This window comes from Bacillus rossius, chromosome 2 (assembly GCF_032445375.1).
Source record: "Bacillus rossius redtenbacheri isolate Brsri chromosome 2, Brsri_v3, whole genome shotgun sequence".
NCBI classification, from domain to species: Eukaryota; Metazoa; Arthropoda; class Insecta; order Phasmatodea; family Bacillidae; genus Bacillus; species Bacillus rossius.
The window spans coordinates 118,693,878-118,715,810 of NC_086331.1; the positions used below are offsets into that span (position 1 = coordinate 118,693,878).

The following is a 21,933-nucleotide window of genomic DNA, read 5'->3' on the forward strand; positions in this document are numbered from 1 at the left end:
TGTGTAAGAGATTTATACCTAGGAAAGTGTTCACGTGGCCCGCGCATTGTGTCTTCCATTCTCCTTCCCATCAGTTTGGCAAGTTCCTCGTGATATATTCGGACCACTTTTTCTTGCGGAATGTCATCGTTTTCATACTTCTTCAGGCGGCGGTTCTGAGATCCATCCTTTGCAAAAGGAAATTTGAACAGTCAAACAGGATCAATGGATACTATACAAATATTCACTCTAAACTTATGTGATGGAACCACAAACACAAAAGTATCCAAAAAGTCCACACTCATACTAAGATAAGTTTCTTTATGTTTAAGACATTAATGGTTTGTATGAAACAGTACATTAAAATAGTTACCTATTTGGTGGCTATGAGCAATGTTTTCACTAATGATGTACAATAATATTCTTGAATCACCTTAGTTTCTCATGTCAAGATAAGATAGTGCCATTATAAATCTTGCACCAATTATGTAGGTCATGCTAAACCGAATTAGACTCGCTCAAAACATCTCCGGTTGAAACTCTGCTGCCTATTTGCAGGACTATTGTTGCATGTGGTTGTTTGTGCTCTTTGGAAGTGATATTTACAGAGCTTCAAAGTCTTTTATCGAACACATCTCGTCTGACTTAAGGAGTTTTGTGCACATTCTTGAAAGCTGTTTGTTATGTTGAAGTGCAGTAAGTAAAGTACTAGTAATGATTTCACTAAAATTTAGTTTTGCTGTATATTGTGTACTGCATTTTAAAAATATTTAATTGAAATGTACCTAGGTGGTTTTATTTTGAAAAGCATGTGAAATATTAGATGGTTAGTCGGAAGGTCATTGAATCTACACGTTGTTTTTGGTGACTCCAAAAACTATATTGGCAGAAAAACAATCTAATGAAGTCCATCTAATAAAAATCAATTAAAACTAATTACTATAGCTTCCTATTCAGGAAAAAAATATTAACAGAGGCTTTACTCATCAGAAATAAAAATATTCTTTATGATGCTCATGTAGCATCTCACTCAATTAGGTTTCAAGAATGGAAGGGATCTGGGCTCCCAGAATTCATTAACAGTTGGTAACAATTGTAAGAGTTGAAACTTATGTAGAAGTAAATATAGTCTTGTAAATTTACAATGTTATTTTAATAATCTTCTTAAGTTTTGAGTGAAATGAACTGGTCCCCAATTAAAAGTATTTATTACTATTTGGGCTTTGTGAATTTCCCACATGCATGGTATTTATGCCAGAAAGCTTATTGAAAGACAGCTTACTAACCAAAATAACTAACTTACTTCGGGTGTTGAACCTGTAACCTCTGAAGGTGGCTAGTAGTGATGGAAAAAATCATATGTATTTATTGATATTTAGGAGAAACTGAAAACTGATGTCTTTGCAAACAGTTCAATCACATGAATTTTTTACTATGATGTCGTAACCTCAACTATTTGAATGCTTGGCAAAAATTAAACAAGCGATTCCTCTTCATCGTCTCTGATGACAGTGACGGACATCAAAACCAACAACTGATGCTTGCACAATGTCCTCGACGTTGGTAGCTAGATTGGATGAAGCAAATTACATCACACTGTTGTGAAACATGCTTTACTTGTAACATGAAAATATTCATCCTGAAACTTTATGTAGGATTTTTTTTAATGGAATTGGTCTTAAAGAATGAAGGAGAAAAGCAGTTTACAACATGAAATTTCACTTCTCCTCCTCGTCCTAATTATAGAATAAGTTTCATCTTTTAACATAACAACATAGTGGCACATTTGTGACATTTTGAAAGAATTATAATGAAATTTAATTGGCCTGAAAACTGTACATGATTTTGTCTCAAAATCATTTCATTAAATAAATTGGGGGCAACACCTTTAATTTCCACATATTTTTGTGAAATGTTACTACCCCAAATTATTTCAATGAAATGATCTTTCCACAGTGACAAAATTCACGTGGTTGTACAACTCCATTCAATTAAACATAATCCAGACGTTCAGTTACATTTAAATACATTATCTATTATTTACAATAAATGTGGTTCAACTCCCTCTTTAGAGATGGGTACCAGCATTGGGAAGCACACTCGTATAAATGTTTTCAACTCATTTTGTTGTGATGAACCAGCAGCCAAAGTTTTTCGGTAAAATTCAGACTCATTCTGTGTGTGTGCGTGTACACATGCATACATACACACACATACATACATATACACACACAGACATACACATACGCACACATACACACACATCAGCACCAAAATAATCATTAATAAAAAAAATGCTGTAAAAATGTCATGATTTTATGTGCAGCATTCACCTCACTTTTGTTTTCATGATATTTTAGCTTTTAGCTTAACCACTAAAGAGTTGGTTTTTGTCTTGTTTTTAGAGTGCTTGATTTTTTGGTAGAGTTTATTATTTGATGGTAATTTTAAACAAATACATTAGAAAATATCATAGTCAGCTAACCATTGAAAAAGTTATTAATTATGTGAAACAGTGAGAGCTATTGGATTTATATCTGTTGGTATAGAAAAACCTGTGAAATCTTTTCCATCCCACTAATTATTTTTAAATGATTCTGCCCCTCACTAATAGCAAGAAGACTTGGGGCCCTTTACAGTACTAAGCCCTGCTGTTTGTCATTCCTGGTTAGATGAATGCCTGAAAAAAGTAAGCGATATTGTTTATAAGCATATTCATTGTAAAATTATGCTGGCTTGTTAATGTTTACTCGATTTCAGTTAGGATCCTCACTGGAAGAGCATTGATACAGCATACACGTTCACAGAGTGGAGTTTCTAGTGATGATAACCAGCCTAATAATGTTTTGTAGTTATTCCTCACAACATTAGTTATCTTGTCTGTGAAATAAATTAAATTGTAATTTTCTTTCTTCTCTGATTACAGTATTGGGTCAAAAACACCTTTAATCAAATGAAATTTAATTCAAAAACTAGGATGTGATGTTTGGAAATTCTGTTCTTGTAGCACATGAGATGGTGCAGAAACATTGATTGTGTTCTTTTTATGCAATTTTAATTTTAGTGCTTTAACAACTCTTTTGTAAAATATTAGTGACAAAATTTATTAAATTTTTCTAAGTGGGATTATAGACTGTTGGTGTAGCTACTTTTTTTTTTTTAAATGGAAAACTTGCTTTGTATATTACCACTGAAGAAATGAGTGTGAGTCAAGTTCAAGAAAACTTATACACAGGAAAATAGGTTCATGTGGTTCCCTGTTTGTATTTCAGTATAATGTTTTTTTCCTGCATGCTTAGTTTGTAGTACAGAGTAAATGGCACCCACTGTTTTCAGAGTAATACTACCTGGCTTGTTTGCATTAAAAATCTTATTTTGGACACCCTGGTAATTTATATTAAGTTTATTTTTTTTTTAATTTTACTATTTGTTCATTTTCAAACACCATAAAATAGTGTCTATTGATAGCAGTATTGTTACAGATGTAGTCAATCTGGAAAAAAAAAAATTAATTTCTAAACACCATTATAATTTCACATGAAGAACTATTTGTAGCAGCCGGGCATTATTAATAACAAGGCATTCCATTTGCGCAAAGTGCTTGACTACTTGAAGATCGGAAGATGTCCACACCGTCCTTTGTGGAGCTTCGGTTTCCTCCTAGTGATTCCCTTCTCTCTCCACCTGCTATTTTTGTATTGCCCACTCTTTTCTTTGCTAGCTTCCCTCCCAGGTGCAGTGATGGAGCAAGTGCAGGCGTGTGCAGGCAAGTGCAGGCGTGCAAGCCTCCTGCCTCAGCCTTGTTCTGGTTCAGTTGCTGTCTCGTATTAGTTGTTCCTGCATCACTGCGATGCTCTGAGGTAAGCCATGGCAACACTTAGCTGATTTGTGATTGGTGTTGATGTTCGTGGTGGTTGAACCAGTACACATACCCTTTTGCTTTTAAAGTTTTTTTTATGAAATATCCTTTTCGGCTACCACAGTCAATATTTTGTCTGGATTTATTGTTTTTGTCATTCCTATTTCTTGTATTTTTGCTTGCTACTATGTCTTGCCATGCCTTTCCTCACTGGGTACTGCAGCGATCACCATGTATTTAATTTTTTTAAAAGCCTTAAAATGGCTCTTACTAACACAATCAGTGTTTTTGTTCTCTCCCTTATTAGCAAACTTAAGGTAAACTGATGTTGAGGAACACATTTGTTCCATATTCTCGTTTGTAATTTAAATGCTCATGCTACATAATTTTGACGATAAACTGTTAATGTTTCTTCCTTGTGCAGTTTCCAAATTGTCATTACCATAGATACTGTAGATAGATACTGTACATATCCAAACTATTCTAGCCTGATGTCTACATTATTACAAACTGGGATTGCTCAATATAACCGAATGCTGAACTTGTAAAGTGTGGGTCAAAAATACGTCATTCTACATGACATGAAGATTTGCCAGTACAGTAAGTGTGGGTTCATTAAAATCAATAGTTTTTTTTTCTTCATTGTATCATTAAAAAAATAATACTCTACGCCAAAGCTAACTTTGACTTCCATGAACACAAATGATAAATAGCACCGTAGAAATGTTTTCTTGTAGAAAATTGATAGGTATATTACATTCAAACTTTATCCAAAAATAATATTATTAACACATGGTGTGTTTATAAAAATATCTGTTTGTGGAAATATAATGATTTTTCCTAGCAGAGACCAAGTTGTAAAGTTTCTTGGTAAAGCTGATATAAGATGTATTACAATAATATGAACATTCATTCAAAATGACTTTCATGTAAATGGATTTGGTCACAAACAATTTCCAATCTCTTTAAAATGTTAGTTGTTATTTTATTTGGTAATACATTCTCATATTACTTAAATATTTCAGTTCTCTTAGGTTTAAGACATGCATAACTATATACTGTAATTAACAAATACTGTTCTTGCTCTGTAAGAACACTAATGCATGCATGCAACATTGAATATAAAATAAGAGCAGCAGCAGATTTGATGTGACATGTTACATTTATAATTTAGTTTATCTTGAGTTATTGTACACACATTGCAAATTAAATGGCAGCTAGATTACCTGCGCATGGTTAGGTGATTTGCTGTCGTTGCTGCGGCTGTCCTCGACTTGAGTTTTCATCATCTGGCTAGCTTCGCTCAGAATGTGTGCAATGCGTTCTTCAGTCATGTTTTCAGCATCGCCTCTAGCAAATGCCGGAATACCCGTGTCTTTACCTACACATTACAAAATATATTTTCAACCAGTCTGGACAAACATGTGAGGTGAAGCAAACAGTGTTTTAAGTGACCACATAATGCTCTATTTGTAAACTTTATGTTACTATTCATATGAACAGGTTCTATCTCTATACAAATTGATCAATACTTTGATTTATTAATGTACAGTATATGTACCTGTTTTTGTGAAATTTAGCAATTACTACTGTTGGAAGTTTGTATCTTAGTAAGAATCATTCAAATTTATCAAAAAATTACTTCTAGTGTGTAGGATACACATATATAAACTTATAAATATAAGTTTATGTATTTTTATTTGACTGCATATTGGAAGGCAATAAATGATATTTTATTGCTAATTTCTACATTATGAAAATTAAAAAAAAAATGATGTTTTTGCTTTGCAGATTTGCAACAAACTAAGGTGTACCTGCCCTTAATACACCACAAAATTAACAGTAAATAAATTCTTGCTAACATTTATATTGTGCAGAACATAATTCATTGTGAGTATAAATTATTAATTTAAGATGACATTTTAAATGGAGTTTAACATGCAAGCATATAAAACAAAAACACAATTTTAAATTCTATCGTATGGTTAATAGCAGATATTTATTCGTGAAACTCAATTACACTTACTTTGATTCCCACTTAGTATTACCCACACACATAATTTTCTCTAGAAAAATTTCAATAACATATTAACATGTATGACTATTTGCATGTAGCAGTTTACGAGAGAAGATTAACATGCTCAGTGTTTTTTTTTTTTTTTTTTTTTTAAAGTTTGTTCCTTTATAACACAATTCCTACAGGCAACTAGAAAATGAAGTACCTTGTGTTACATAATATCAGTGGGTATCTCAATGTATTTTGATCTACCATTGTAGCTTATGGAGTTAAGTCTTTATTAATGTAAACATTTGGACAACACACATCACATACTGAAGCTATTTCTAATTTTTTTTAAATTTTAATGCATTTGTTAATCCTGGGAAGGAGAAGCTAAAATAATAATAATAATAATAATAGACCGATAAATTTCATATTTCACTTGGCAACCATCCTCCTACATTAGAACCTAACTTGAAATGATTGACATTACATGGTCCAAACTTGTAAAAACAAAATATTTAGCTCATTTCATTCCAAATGTTTGACAATATCAACACCTTTGAGTTTAAATAACTCACAAAAATAACAAACCATCACCATATTGTTGGATTATACTGAATCAATGTACTTGCATGCTGGAATACAGAAGTTTTCCCCTTCAAGCCCAAAAATTATTTTTAATTAAATTTTTCACATTTGGCTAAGTTTTACATGCCTAATGGATTCTGCATGGTAAATACTTAAAATGACATATAAATATCTTGCATGTAACATGTTAATTAAGACATGTTTCTTCTTTATTGCAGCCCGATAGGGAGTTGACTTTAGCGTAGTTTAGTTTTCAGTAAGTTTGTCACGTTCCTGTGTTGTGATTGCAGCAGTGAGGTGCTCTCAGAATGTTGCTAAGTAGGTAACCTAGCATCATGGCGCCTGGAGCAGAATTTCTCTCCAAAGGATGGTTAGGTGTGTATAACCATTGTTTTAAATTGCAATATGATACATTCAATACTAAACATTTCTTTGTATGCATCCTTCGTTAAATCACACTTTTAACACATGCAGTTAATGTTTGAAGCATTGAATGTTAAAACTCTAGCAAGTACCTAATCCTAAAAGTAACTGACTGGAAACTAGTACACCCTAGTTGTGTCACTTGAATCTGTAATGGCAAGTGTCAGAAATTTGTTAAGAATTCAGAATCAAAATTTTTTCAAAGTTGAAACAGGCAGTTTTTTTTAAAGGACAGCAAAAATATGTTTGAATTATGCAAAACAAATTAAAAGTTAAATTTTTTCTGTCAAATATTCTTCTGCAAAAAGCAGGTGGGAAAAGATAAATTAAGTTCACAATATGTTAAATATATATTTTAGTTTTTTTTTGTGTTTTGATTAAAATTGAGTTAGTTTTCATTGTTAAAATTAAGGGTTCATTTATTTCCCCATTTTTTACTAGCCCCTGAAAAACAATTGAACTGTATACATTTGACTTTTATTGTAAGTTCTGATAATATGTTTATGTTTAATTTGACTTAAATTTTTCCAATGCTTACACTATCCACATTTATGGGATTGAATATTGATTGTTTCCAAATTAATATTGTCTTGTTGTCTTGTTTTATTTCTTTACTTGTGTTTGTTTAACGATATTGTGAGTTTACCCAAGTGTGTGTTCACTTTGGCTGAGTTTAGTTCATGTGATTGGTCATATCCCAAGTGTGGGACTCAGGTTCACACCATGACAGCCATTATTGTGGTGAGTGATCTAGCAGCCTAGGAGATTGTGCAAGGCCACAGGACATTCTGATCAGGGGCGCAACAACAGGGGGGGGCCAAGGGTATTTTGCCCCCCATCTGAAACCTTGAAGTGGGGGCAAACGGGGGCAAAGAAAGTGCTGTGTAATCAATTTTTAGATAATAAAACTGCTTAAATAGCACCATTTTCCACCTTGAAATACAAATTTTCTCGGGGGAGGACCTCCGGACACCCCGCTTCAGTAGGGGGGATCGATAATTCTTTATAAAAAGGTATATTGCTCCCCTTTGGAAATTTAGTTGTTGCGCCCCTGATTCTGATGACAGTAAAACCTCGAGTTGGAACCCTGGCTATCTCATTTCGAGTGATACCTCAGGCACAACATACTGAAGTAAACTTAATGAGAAGAGTTAGGATATTTTTTTTTTTTTTTTTTTGCGATTATTGCATTTAAGTGTTTGCGTCGACCAGTGGCTACGCCCCTCCTGGGAGTCCGACGTTCCCATCACTCCAACACATCCAACTTCCCGGCACATTTCGAACCTCCCGCCAGTGGCATGCGTGTGTGCGTGTGCGTGCGTGCGTGCGTGCGTGCGTGCGTGCGTGTGTTCGTGTGTGCTTGTGTGCGTGTGTGCGTGTGTGCGTGTGTGCGTGTTTGCGTGTTTACCAAAACCCCGCCACCCTAAGACACTGGTGTAGTCAGACCGCACAACCCTATGAGAATAAATAACAATTCACAATGTAATATTTTATTTTACGCCCCAAAGTACCTACACGTACTTTCAGGTGCAGTGATGAGATAATAAGGATGTAGCTACGTCTTGAGCAGACATTCCCGCTCGTGAAGTGCTAGTTTTTGAACTGTAGGAAATGTTCGGAGGGTTAATCTTGTTTCAACCACGGCACAGTTTCAACGTCGACCTGACAGTCGTTTGGCTTAGAGGCCGCTCGCCTTCCTGTGGCCATTGAACGCCCCCCTCCCCCCCCCCCCCCCCATGCCCAGTCTCGCTCCAACGCCCGGCTTCGCAACATCTGATCTGAAAGCATCCGTCGTTTAGCTTTACTTTTATCACCATTTTTTTTTACGAGAATACGTCTTTAAAATTGCTTCCATAGTGGGAGGCAATTAAAAAAAAAGAATGATAACCAAATTCGGGGAATACAGTTTGGTGTTGCAGCTACATATCTATTATCTCCATCCAAAATTTAATTACACCATTGGATAGAAAGGATCAAAGAATTCGTTACGCTAAGTGAGGACTGTGACGCATCGCGCGCGGTGGAGGGGGAAGCGCCGCCATTTTGAGGTCATTTTGCTGCGTTTCGAGATTTCCATTTCGTACAACTTTTGGCTCTGAGAAGCTACGACGTTCATTTGAGTTTAAATAGTCAGCTCTCGTCACAATTTATCGATTGCATGTATAAAACATTACTGTAAAATAGTTATAGTGAATATATATGATGTTAAAATTTAAAAAAAAGATTATAACATACATAAAATAGCGTATTTTATATTTTGTATAGAAAATATTACCTGTTACGTACACGTATCCACGTACAACACACGGCCGTGTCCATGATACAGCCACACCCCATTTTTTTATTCATCCTCGAGGTCTACTTCGGGTAGTACACTACTGTAAATAATATTTTATATCTACGTCTGCGGATGTTTGAAACTAGCTGAGAACTTGTATCTAACTCAGTCCACGTCACTGGACCCCGTTAGAAAAATCCCGTGCCGTTTGCTTTTCAAGTTATACTTTTCTTACAAGAACGTGGCTGTGTAAAGGGCCGTGTCAAACGAATCAGGTGATGTCAGGGTATCTCGGAGCAGGGACTGGGGGCGTGTGGGATACCTGGGAGCTGGCCGACCCGGTAGTGTGTGAGTGAGCACAGCGCGTCCGTCGCTTGCAGCGGACCTGTTCCTGAAAGACTGCTCATTCGGGAGCACCTGGGCGACACCACAGTCCTGAGCAAGGAGCAATGGCTGGGTGCCCTTTGCCGAATGACCTGTCCGTAACTAAACAAAATATAAACCCCTTGTTGTAGGACTAAAGCCTAGTCTACAATTGCAATGTCCTAACCTGTGTCAGAAGGACACTCGTCGGTGATTGGTCCACGTGACCCTCTGACGTCATGCGTCATGTGGGCGAAGGTCCGAACCTACTTTGTCCGAAGACATTCGTCAATTTGAACTTTTTGTCTCAACCTGTGTCCTTTGGTAGCATTGAATAGCAACAGAACACTAACGATATTAGAGTTTCCGGTTCCCGTTTGCAAAACATGCACGAAAACAATAATAAAAAAATAAACAATCGAAAGACCTTTACTTTGCTCTGGTGACAACTTTAGAAATCAATAGTTTCGGACATAGGACACTACAATTGTAGACAAAGCTGTTTTCCGTGCGTCAATGTGACGTCATTCACATTCGGATAAGGACGCGGACCACGCACAGGTTAGGACAATTGTAGACGGGCCTATAAGTACTAACTAACATCCAAACTAACTATTCACACAAACAATGTAACACATTTTCATAATAATTATACGTACTTTAGAATTACTTGTAAAATTAAGATAAATTAATGTATAGTCAGAAAGGAACGTTTCACATCTGAATAAATTGTGCAGTCACTCATGTATCGTGTTTACTTCTAAAAACCATGGGTGTATTAAAAGTCACCAAAAACTGGAGTTAGGTAACTGACATTGTGGTTTATGTACGTTTTTAAGATATTGGATCCATTGTTAAACAATAAAATTAATATTTTGTATCACCTTGTGGCAATTTTCAACATTGAAATACCTTAATTATTTATATAATGAGTGTTAAAAAATATTACACGTGCATACACCTAATATTACATCTCACTGTGGTACCTCTCTTAACTACAATTTCTGTTAACACAGAACATAATCTTTATTAATTCTGTATACCACCCAAATATTTCTGCACCTTCTACTCAAATCAACTATATAAAAAAAATATTGTTATCAACCGTATATGCCCCAACAGCAATTAAAACAGCATTCTACCATTAGTATAATAAAAGTAAGTTAAATTGGTTTTTAATAGCATTTTAAAATGTATAAGACATTTGTTAGACAACATTAAATACACTTCAATGTTTGTCAATGTGTTTTGGCTAAAAAAAGCTAACAATACACTTTAGTTATTGCTTGTGCCAAATTATTGAAGCAATGATAATTTTTTGATAAAATGTTCCCTGAGTGCAAAGATTATATTTTAATTCAGTTAATTAAACATTTTTTTCTGTAGTGTTTTAAATTTAAATGATGCTGATTTTATACAATATGTTTCGTTCAGTGAAAATGAATTATTTCATGTGTTTTTAGAGTACGTATGTAAGCTTTTTTTTTTTTTAACCCCCGATGCAGAGGGGTGTTATAAGTTTAACGTGTGTATCTGTTTATCTGTCTGCATTTTTTTTTTTTTTAGTTTTTAAAGATGCATATAAATCTTAAAAAATTGATTGGTTTTGCCCGTAATTCTGTGCTAATTATTTTCAGACAGATGAGGTTTTGTTTCTATAGTCGTGTAATGCAAATAACAATTTATTTAATTGCGTTCTAAATATTTTTTTTCAGGTTGTTAAAACAAGTAAGGGGAAAAGACGTTGAAAATCTAACATCCTTGTGTCAAATGGATTTCAAACCAGTGATCTTCAAAGTTATCATCTGTTAAAATACATAGGTACTTCTCTCATCATTGACACTATCAATGTAGGAAATGGAGCATTTCTAAGATTGTAACAAAATTGCATGAGGAATATGCTATAGTGAATTACACTATTTTTTTCTCACACAGAATAGTTGCAAAGCATTGGAAAGCTTCGTTTTCTTAATCTTTCTTAAAATATACACACTTGCACCACCACTGTGGTAGGTAGCTTCTCTCGGTCCTCTTTAAACTATTTTTGTGGAGTGCCTTGCAACCACACCAGGTCAGCTTCTTGCAGTACTTCAAATTCTGAAAAATATTGTTTGCATACAGACCTTGCCTACCAGGACTTTGAACTAGTGATAATAATAAGCTGAAACAATATTTGAAGAGTAAAGTAGGTGCATATTGCCTCAGCACCTGAAACCCCATGTCAGCACCGGCAGTGCTGATTTCCCAACTTGCACGTGGGCTACAGGCACATATCTTTCACACAGTGTCATGGACATTTCTTAACCATGAAACACTGTATCACCAAAATGTCACTGCTATGTGCTTTTAACGATGGCCCTCAGCTACAGTTTCTTGATGAGGATGCTTCCCTTAGAATCCCAAAACACTACAGCCACATGCTTGCCAGCCGAGGGCATTGAATTTATTCAACAGAAAGTGGCCCTTATACTTTCATTGCCTTGACTGAGTTTGGACTCCAGTTACTAGTATTGTAGCCATGTTTCATGGTCTTAACCAAGTTGAGACATTTAAAATGATGGATCTAACTGTGATGTTGCAAGATGTCTCTGCTCAGGCACACTCGCTATTTCCTTTGCAATGTAGTCAAGGTTTTGGAAACCTTCCTGACAGAAATCTTAGTCATCATTGAGTGCTCGGGTAAGATGCACTGCAAGGTTTTTATGGAAATTCTTGTGACCGCTTTCCATTTCTGCCATTGATGTACACACTGTTTTTAAACCTTCACTATACTTGAAAGTGGCTTTTCGTAACGATGATTGATGTCCAACAATAACTTATGAATCGCTGCTGGAATCATACTCTACACCATTAGAAATTACTTTGTCTAGCACTGCCATCAATGATCCACCCCCGTCCCCCAAAAGTGTCAACATGTGTTGTGACAGTGGCTTCATGAATGTTGTGTTGTATACACTAGTTGCACCCCACAGCCAAGTGCTGCCCCAGGTAGTATATCACTGCACTATCTAACAGCAGCTGTCTTGGTCGGTCAAATGGTGAACCATGGTTGGTGGAAAATGGTAAAATGTACATAAATATTTTATGCCCCTCGTACATATTTAATACACCATTTCTTTACATAAAATTTTCTAATAAAATCTTAAAGACGAGCTAGTCTGCTGCACGAACCTCAGGGCAAAAGTCTCAAATTCTCTCAACTCTGCTTCTTTAATTGGCGATTGTATTATTATCCCTTCTGGTATAGTGCCGTGACATGAGTCGGTTTTTACTTCAGTACTCAGAGACATTGGAATGTTACTTCTCAATGGCAGATATGTGTTTAGAATTTATCCATTTGCTGTAGTACAATTGTGTGGTAAATGATGGCTATGTAGCAGCATCTTTACTGCAACATGACATTATTTATAACCTTAGACGATAGAGGCTATGTCATCTCAACGATAATAGCAGGTGCCCAAAGTCAACCATGACCCATTGTTCTTGCATTGACGAGGTACTGTGAAGCAAACATTCGGAGTGCGACTGGCATATGTTTTCCTTATTGTTTTATCTGTACTAAGTGGCCTTTGTCACGGTACAAGGTGATACACGATGGTTTATCAGCATTCTGGCAAAACACTGTGAACAATCACTACCCCTCATTTGTTTACGCGATTTCATTGCAGACTATGCCCTCTTCTTTGTGTTGCCCATGTACCAAGGATGGTATGGATTAGTATTAATAAACCTAATATTTTTATCGTTAGAAAACTTTGTGAAAGAAGTATAATTGCTACTGTTCCATTGTGACTTACATTAGAATTCGATAAAATTAAATAATAACTGTCCCTTAGTGAGGTGATCAAATTATACCTACCTGTATGCATAACCATGGATGCCTGGTTCATATCTTATGATGATTAAAAGCCTTTAGTGGAGAATGATGCGAACAATAACAGGTTATACATACACTGCACCACGTCGTATTTTCGTATATATTTTTTTAAGAAATCGGTCCACCAGATTCAACTAAGTGATAGTACATTTGTATCCACTACCCCGTGACCATAATTAACTTTATTAGTGGCAAGTAAAAGGCAGTAAAAATACCAAGGCATTGTTAGACAACTCCGGCAGTTTAAAGTTAGCCAATGGTTCAGATATATCCACAAAAATATTATTGGCTAATCTTCAGCTGCATTTGGAAACAATTGTTACGAAGGCAAAGAATATCTCAACTCAAAAAACCTTATAAATTGGTTAACATCGTATAAGTAAGTTGTGAAAGGGCAACAGGTGAGATTAAGGAACAACACATATATGGTGCCGATCTTGAAAAGTATTGTTTAAGCATTAACAGACAAATTGATGTTTGCCAATTAGCAGCTTCCAGAGTAGAGGCACATAAAAATAGCATAGTTACAAACCAAAGGTAGACAAAATCATTTTTCCACCAAGAAAGATCAGTGAAAACGATTGCCAGGAGCATACGCAGAATATCATTTGGGAAGGAGGGGGAAAGTAGAACATCTTTGCTGTTTGCTTCCTTAAATGTTTTTCCTTTTGTTGTGGATAAAGTTAGATTATTTTAGGATTTCGGTATGGGGAATATATATTCCCCTCATTTCCCTTACACTGGGTACGCCCCTGGCTATTGTACCCAAAATATGGTAAGAAGGACAATGAATACCAAATGCTCGTGTTGGATCTTGAAGCAATTGAGTCTTCCTGATATAATCTAAAATTAATAAATGCATTGGTTAAAAAGAATAAATGGGAATTTTTTCTAGAGAAAAGAGAGGAAAGGACGAAATCCTACCAAAATTTCGTTATGTTAATAGAAAATATTATACGAAAACACCCAGAATATACATTTAGCAACTACAGTAAAATTATTTCAAACAAAGTACCCTAGAAAGTAAGAGGGTATGATATGAATTAGTAATGCTTTCCAAAAATCTGGAAAACATGGCTCCGGAAATAGGTACTCGTATAGAATCTTAATCGTCAGTTATAGAGCATAAACTCAATAATGTTCCAGTGTTGAATAAATTTTTGAAGAATGCTTTAAATATGGGTTTAGACTAAACTTATTTATCTGCATCAGTAAGAATTCTTAAGAGGAAATAAAAACAGAGTAAGTAAACAGTCATGGAGCTTGCTGGTAAAGTTGATTTTGGCACAATATTAAATGGGAATAGTCTTAAACATTGAGAGGCCTTTTTTAAAAGGCTTGAAAATCTGAAAGAAAGTTTAGTTTTCCTAGATAAAGATTATTATCAGTGCTGATAATAGCCCAACTGTGATCATAGCCTAGAATTAGTAAGAATTATAAGCCCAGACTAAACATCGTGGACATTTTTGTATCTCAAATAATCATCAGCCATAAGGACTAAACTGATACTATAAAATTAAAAGAAAACTAATCGGCAGATTTAATCCGTACATGTTCCAATATTTTCAGGGATTGGGCACTTTGAGATATCTAGAAAACTAACTCCGACTCTGCCATTATGCTGTAAAATAACATGTGGGAGGAACTAATTTATACCGAATCGCTAAAGCAGATCCTGGTCTAATTGTCATTTACCGACAGAAAAAATGATAAGCTGAAGGAAAGCAAATTTCTCAAGCATGATAAAAATAAAAATTCTGTGTTCATGTTCAACTATACGCCATTTTCTTGAATCTATATCTCCACAGGACAGTTCTGGATGCCATCGACTCCATCACTTCTGGTCTCACTGCACATGGGTATCACTTAAGCGGGTATGCCACGATGTGTATTTCCTTGGAGATTTCAATGCCAGCAGGTATGGAGAGTTCTGTGGGAGGTTTTGCAGAGTGCTGGCCTTTTTCTATGGTTTTCATGGAAGTTTTGGTTATTGATATTGTTTTTCTGTAGCAGGTTTCCTACAAGGTTGAAATTTTTGCCAATTAGACTACTGTCAACGTCTTGAGTTACCAACTGTGATGAAATTTGTAAATGCTCACCCATTTTCAATCGTGTTTGGTTGTTTTTGAAGTGTATTTAAATAATCTACCGTCTTGTCCATTTGTATGCGCATATGGTGTAATATTATGTGATGTGTATTCAGATAAAAATTACGCAATTTGAAATGTACGTACGTACGCACGCACGCACGCACGCACGCACGCACGCACGCACGCACGCACGCACGCACGCACGCACGCACGCACGCACGCACGCACGCACGCACGCACGCACGCACGCACGCACGCACGCACGCACGCACGCACGCACGCACGCACGCACGCACGCACGCACGCACGCACGCACGCACGCACGCACGCACGCACGCACGCACGCACGCACGCACGCACGCACGCACGCACGCACGCACGCACGCACGCACGCACGCACGCACGCACGCACGCACGCACGCACGCACGCACGCACGCACGCACGCACGCACGCACGCACGCACGCACGCACGCACGCACGCACGCACGCACGCACGCACGCACGCACGCACGCACGCACGCACGCACGCACGCACGCACGTACGTTCATCGCCGAGTCGTACCTAAGTTATATTTGTTTGAAATTTAAAATTATCCCAAAGGAAAAATAAATGTTATTATATAAACTCATATTTGATGGTTTGAAGAATACGTGCAATTTACTGCATTTAAAAATTGCAACACAAGTGTCAGTCCAACCTACAAAATTCGTGTGTTCATGAGAAATAACTTGCAAATTACCTAACACTTTCAGTATAAAGTTTGAGGATATTATATTTGTTTCTGTGACTGGTAATGTCAAACAGTTTCTTAAATGTTAACGAAAGAGATAGAAATAACATTTTTATTTTTCGTTAGTCTCTCGTTACCTACTTAATATTTTATGTGAAAAACGCGAACATTTTCGCTGCGTAGGATTTTGACACGTATTTGTAAATTGTTTTTTGTGATTATGATAAGTAGTATTACGTCGTTTTCTTATAATCCAACTCGTTTTTCACACAAAATATTTCAGAAATGCGTCATGTTTTTCATTGCATCTGAACGTATGTTAGGCTTATATAGACTTGTTACATTTATTCGTAATAAAGTAGACCTATTCCGGGATTGAAATGTACTGCAATGAATCCAATTATAAATCAATATCGCTCGATTACAATTGAATGAGAAAATAAAGGTTATCCTTTTTTCTCCCCTACTATCTCACAAACCTATCCTACATACCTGCAGGTACACATGTGACATGTGGATAATATAATTGAAAACAATATACACCAATAAAACCCACACCAGTATTATTAACTAAACAATGACAGAAAAGGATAGTTTCTGAAAGAATATTATTTTTAACAAATATGTAGATTGTTTCCCAGAAGCCACTACTCTACAAGTTTGAGCTAAATAAGCAGAAACTATAAACTAAAACAGGTGTCTTTTAAGTGATAAAAGTTTTCGTAATACTTATATCCATAATAAATGAAGTTGACAATTGCATTGTAGATGCTGTGGATAAAGTATCGTGCCATAGGTTATTCCATAGAAACGTCCATACCAGATATCATGGAGGCTGAGGCAGCAGTTTTGTTGGAAGCTTTTAGTGGAGCCTGTACAAAACCTTCCATCGTGACTTTAGATATGTCTAGATTACAAGGGAGCTAAAGTAGAAGGACACTCAAATTTACACAAAAATAATAGAGCTGATTGACAGAATACCTTAAAACTATGGGGTTATATCTCAATTAGTTCTGCATAGCCTTGCGTCTACGAGTACGAAATAAGTGAATGCTGATTGAATCAGAATTGGAACATACCAAAATGCTGATTGTACTATGAAGAAATGTGAGGGTGTGAAATAGTAAAGTCATGGGCTAATTTTTATTATATTTTGCCGTGGCTGTAAAAAGGAACAGCGATTTTGTTCAGTCTTGGATAAAATGTAGTGGATGAAGCTATTGGAATACATATAACTAAACAAATTTCACGGCCCTACGTGTATACACGAGTCGCATCCGTGTCAGCCTTGTTCACTTTTCCACACAAGTTGGCGAACACTCAGAGGTGACTACGTTCAATTTTCGGAGTAGATTGTGTGTTGTGATAAAATTTTATATATTTGTAAAGTGTTCAAATAAATTGAATTATTTAAAAAATACCTAGATTTGCTAAGTAAATGGTTTGTTCTTTTTTATCATGCCTTATTGCGATACAATGTTAAAAATTTGGATCTCAGCACATAGAATTAAAGCAAGCTTCTTTTTGTACGCAACCAAAACGTAGCGTACCTAGCTCACGTTCTGGTGAAAAAACAAGTATTAAACGATGCAGCATTAAAAATTAAAAAACAAATAAATATTACACTTTTACTATTTAAATTGTATAAATCAACTAATGTAAGTTCAAACAGTTTTCCAGTTTTCTGATAAAAAACGTCATATCATCTCTGCTAACTAACTGTAGCCTATTTATAGCAGAAGGATCACAAATGTTTCCCCAAAGCTTAAAATGCGGCCTTTAAAGAGTTGGACAGCGATGTATGTTTTTTTTATCTCGTAATTGGATTCGCAAAATAAAGTCTGTTTTTACGACTGGACCTCACTTAACGGTACCTACAATTACGCTTGATGAAATCCCTATACCAAACCACCTAAAACAGGTAAGTTTTTCCTCCGTATCTGGGAATGGTGTGGTTGTTTTGTCGCGTCAGCAGCTGCGAATGCTGTACGTGCATGCTGAAGGTAGTCTGCTCTGAGCTCGCGACCCGCAACTCTCTCTCTCTCTCTCTCTCTCTCTCTCTCTCTCTCTCTCTCTCTCTCTCTCTTTCTCCGCGAGATCAACCTGCATTTCCCGCAATGGGGGAGCAGGTGAGCGTTGCCGTTGGGTTTTCTCGGGGTACTCCCGTTTTTTGCAACTGATGCATTTCGTCGCTGTTCCGCCCTCGTGGCTTTGACGACACTTTATCTATCCATATGAGCTAAACATCTCATCGACAGCAATACGTGTTTCTTTATCAAAGAGTAGTTTTGAAAAATACATATTACCAACATTTGAATGATAAAATGTAATATAAAATATTCCACTATCACAGGAAAGCACCTACTTTTTTTTTAAGGCTCGAAAGCTAAAAACTTTCAGAAATAATTTACGCATGATTTTAAGTCGGCAGTCTCTAGCTATTTATATCTTAACATGTGAATATAAACCAAAGTGAGGCGTCAGAAACAAAATGCAGTTAGCAAATGTGGAAGTGTGTTAGGAGTCACGGTGATGACTTGCCCACCACCAAGCCTATCAGGGGCCAATCCTCGGAGGGTCGGAGCCGAATTTTCTCTTTGTGGGAAATGTGACAGACGTTTCCGAGAGTCTCTAGGGTGTTTCTCGGGGTACTCCCGTTCCCCCCTCCCCGGTATTCCACCCCTGCTCCGTTCTACAGCCTCGTGTCACGTCACATCAACGGCCGAACTGGCCATGCTAGTGTGCCAACTCCTTGTATTTTGATTTTCACAGTGATATCGACATGGGCGTCCTCAAAAGGAAGAAAGTTCATTTCCGAACATCCGCTGGACTTCATGGGTGAGAGCTGCATGATGGTTTTTTTTATTCCACGTACCAGAGTGTGGTTCGTGGTTAATAGCGAAAAGTAAACAAAAAATATTGGAGTAGCTGTGTAATCCAAAACTCTCAAGGCCTAGCTCGTTTGAATTAACAATGAATACGAAACAAAAAAAAAACCTTGATATTTAAATTTAAAAATTAAATTGGCTTAATTAAAAGGGCGATTTGTGAACACGGCAGGAGTTTTCGCAGAAAGTCGAATGTTTGATGATTCCAAAGAACAATGCCTGGATGCAGCAAGTGTGTTCATTACAACAGCAATTGCTGTTCTCGGTTTAGTCCAACTGTGACGGTGCAGAAATACGGCTTCCTGTAGTGACGATTTCCGCTGCAGAGTGTCGGGAGGGTGGATTGGGTGTTGGAAGGCAGCAAGGCAGTAGGCGGTAGGGTGGAAGGGTTGTTGGAAGGCAGCAAGGCAGTAGGCGCTAGGGTGGAAGGGATTTTGGAAGGCAGCACGGCAGTAGTCGGTAGGGTGGAAGGGTTGTTGGAAGGCAGCAAGGCAGTAGGCGGTAGGGTGTAATGGATGTTGGAAGGCAACAAGGCAGTAGGCGGTAGGGTGGAAAGGGTGTTGGAAGGCAGCAAGGCAGTAGGCGGTAGGGTGGTAGAGGTATTGGAAGGCAGTAGGCGGTAGAGTGGCAGTCGGTTTGCGAGGTATGGCTTTATCATCAGAGGTTTTTATTACGTCTGTCGTTGGTCTTCATTTCCTCGGATGATCAAGACTTTACTGTACATCTCTTGGGCGTAAAAGCGGTAGAAGTGCTCGCTTTAAAGAAAATTATCCCGCCACACACCGCACGCTGTACAAACAAATAAAGAATATGAATTTTGTAATACTATATGCATGTGCGTACTTTATTACTAGAATCGTTTCAGGACCATGCTGGTGTTCGTAGAAACCCAACAAAATGTTGTGCAAGTGAAGTACGTACAGTTCGTAGCGTGCCCTCCGCAATTAACCTACAGAGATAAAGGAGGCAGATAGCAAGCAACAGTATAAATAATTTACTTTTCAACCAACGAAGCAACACTGCAAAAAGTCTTTTAAGTTAATGTGCAGTTTTAAACTATGCACTCATATACATTTTATTTCAAAGCTGTATAAACACATTTTGGTTTTTAATCAGCAATGCAGTGTTATTCATTTTAAATGCAAGCAACATAATTTAATGATAAAACTATTTACCTAATATTTAAAGTAAAAATGAGTCCACTAAGAGTTACGTCAAATTCAGTCATTTTGCTGTAATGCCCTAAAAATTGTAAACTAATTTTTTTCCCTAAAGCACCATGAATAGAATTAGTGTAATGTCAACATTTGGTTATGATGATTTAAAGACAAACTGGATATTTATAAACTTAAAGAAATTAATGAACGCATCGTTATAACCAAGCAAACTATATTTCTTAGTCTGGGTAAAATTTAGTAACACACTTTGTGAATATTAACAAATTTATAACATAAATAATTGCAGCTTGCGAGATAAATTTGCAATTCAGGAAAAGAATTATGCCTTGCAAGAAAGTGAATAATCCTTGATAATAAATGCATAGAACAGAGTTTGGTGTCTGTATCAAAAAATTCCAAACATTGAAACACTGAATCATTATTTTATACTTCAGTTTATTTGAGAACTCATCAATAACCAAATATGGCCCTTGGACATTTCCTGTTAACCATTACCCATTTGACCGATCATGAAGGACTAAGCTAATGATGATAATCATCTTTGTTTAGTTTCGTTTTAAAAAAACTCACTTAGCTTAATCCTACTTCGCTCATTAGAACAGTAAAATACATAGGTACATAACGTTCTCGCAATACTATTACCAAATATATTAAATATTTCCAATAAGTTACTTTCAAAAAATCAATTTGTTTACGTGCACAAAAATACAGAAGCATAGTATTCTTTATCACAATCTGTCCTATAAGCTACCTGCATACTCAGAATACATTATATCGTATCACACATCATTGCTAATGACTTCTTTACGGATGGTGATGTGAAGAACAGTTGTGGTGATGTGACGACTGGATAGCTTGATACATGGCTGGAAACATTATCACATTTTAATGCAGTACAGCAGCATTTCGGTTATCTGCAGCAAGTGTAACTCTTTCCCAAGGAAAGAATGCAGGCATTATTGTGTTATGTAGAGCATTATTTCGAAAAAGAGGCTAATTCAACGAATTTGCAAAGCCACCATGCAAGCCAATTATTTTTGTCATGCCATTATTTGTTACAGTATTATTTATATTAGCATGATGAGCATAGTTAACTACTTAGGCCTGTTCATGTTGAAGTGAGAACATAGCTAGAGATTGCCTGGCGTGCTGCGTTAACTACGTCGGTAGTCTTAAGTGACGCACCAAAAGAATGAGACAGGAAGAAGTGAATAACTACATATCGTAGTACGAGAGTATCCTTAGTTATCCATACGAAAATCAAACCAGTAGATAGAAGAAAGTAAAGTCCAAAGATACATTGCGCGTGTTGAAACAGTCTTTCATATATCAGATAGTAACACAATAGTAAATACATTATAACTTGCGGCCAAGGTATCATTATTTCCCACTGAAAAACAAATTTATACTAGAAGTTTACTGAACATCATGAGTTGGGTTATCTATTCTGAAACGTTGTGTGTCCGACAAAACAATTCGAGAGCTCGCTACCAACAAGATAAGTTTTCCAGGAGCACGCAACTGAGCTACTGAGAAAACGGGTAAGAGAACAGATGACTCAAAGTCGCGGATTCGAAAACTATGGAAATGCATTAAGATCTGTCGGATTAGATCAAAAGCTAAACCAACCCTTTAATTCGTTAATATAACTTCTGACTTTCATTGTGCTTGCCAGG

At 36.5% G+C, this 21,933-nt stretch overlaps 1 protein-coding gene across 5 annotated transcripts in view; it reads right to left on the bottom strand.

The window, feature by feature from the left end:
* The window catches only part of LOC134529692 (homeobox protein cut), a 393,665-nt gene that overhangs the window by 24,666 nt on the left and 347,066 nt on the right, over positions 1-21,933 (bottom strand). For all 5 annotated transcript variants that reach the window (XM_063364052.1, XM_063364049.1, XM_063364053.1 and 2 more), the window contains 2 exons: positions 5,065-5,219; positions 19-167 (listed from right to left, as the gene is read on the bottom strand). In XM_063364052.1, coding sequence (XP_063220122.1) covers positions 19-167; positions 5,065-5,219 — 304 coding nt within the window. The remainder of the gene's footprint in view (positions 1-18; positions 168-5,064; positions 5,220-21,933) is intronic.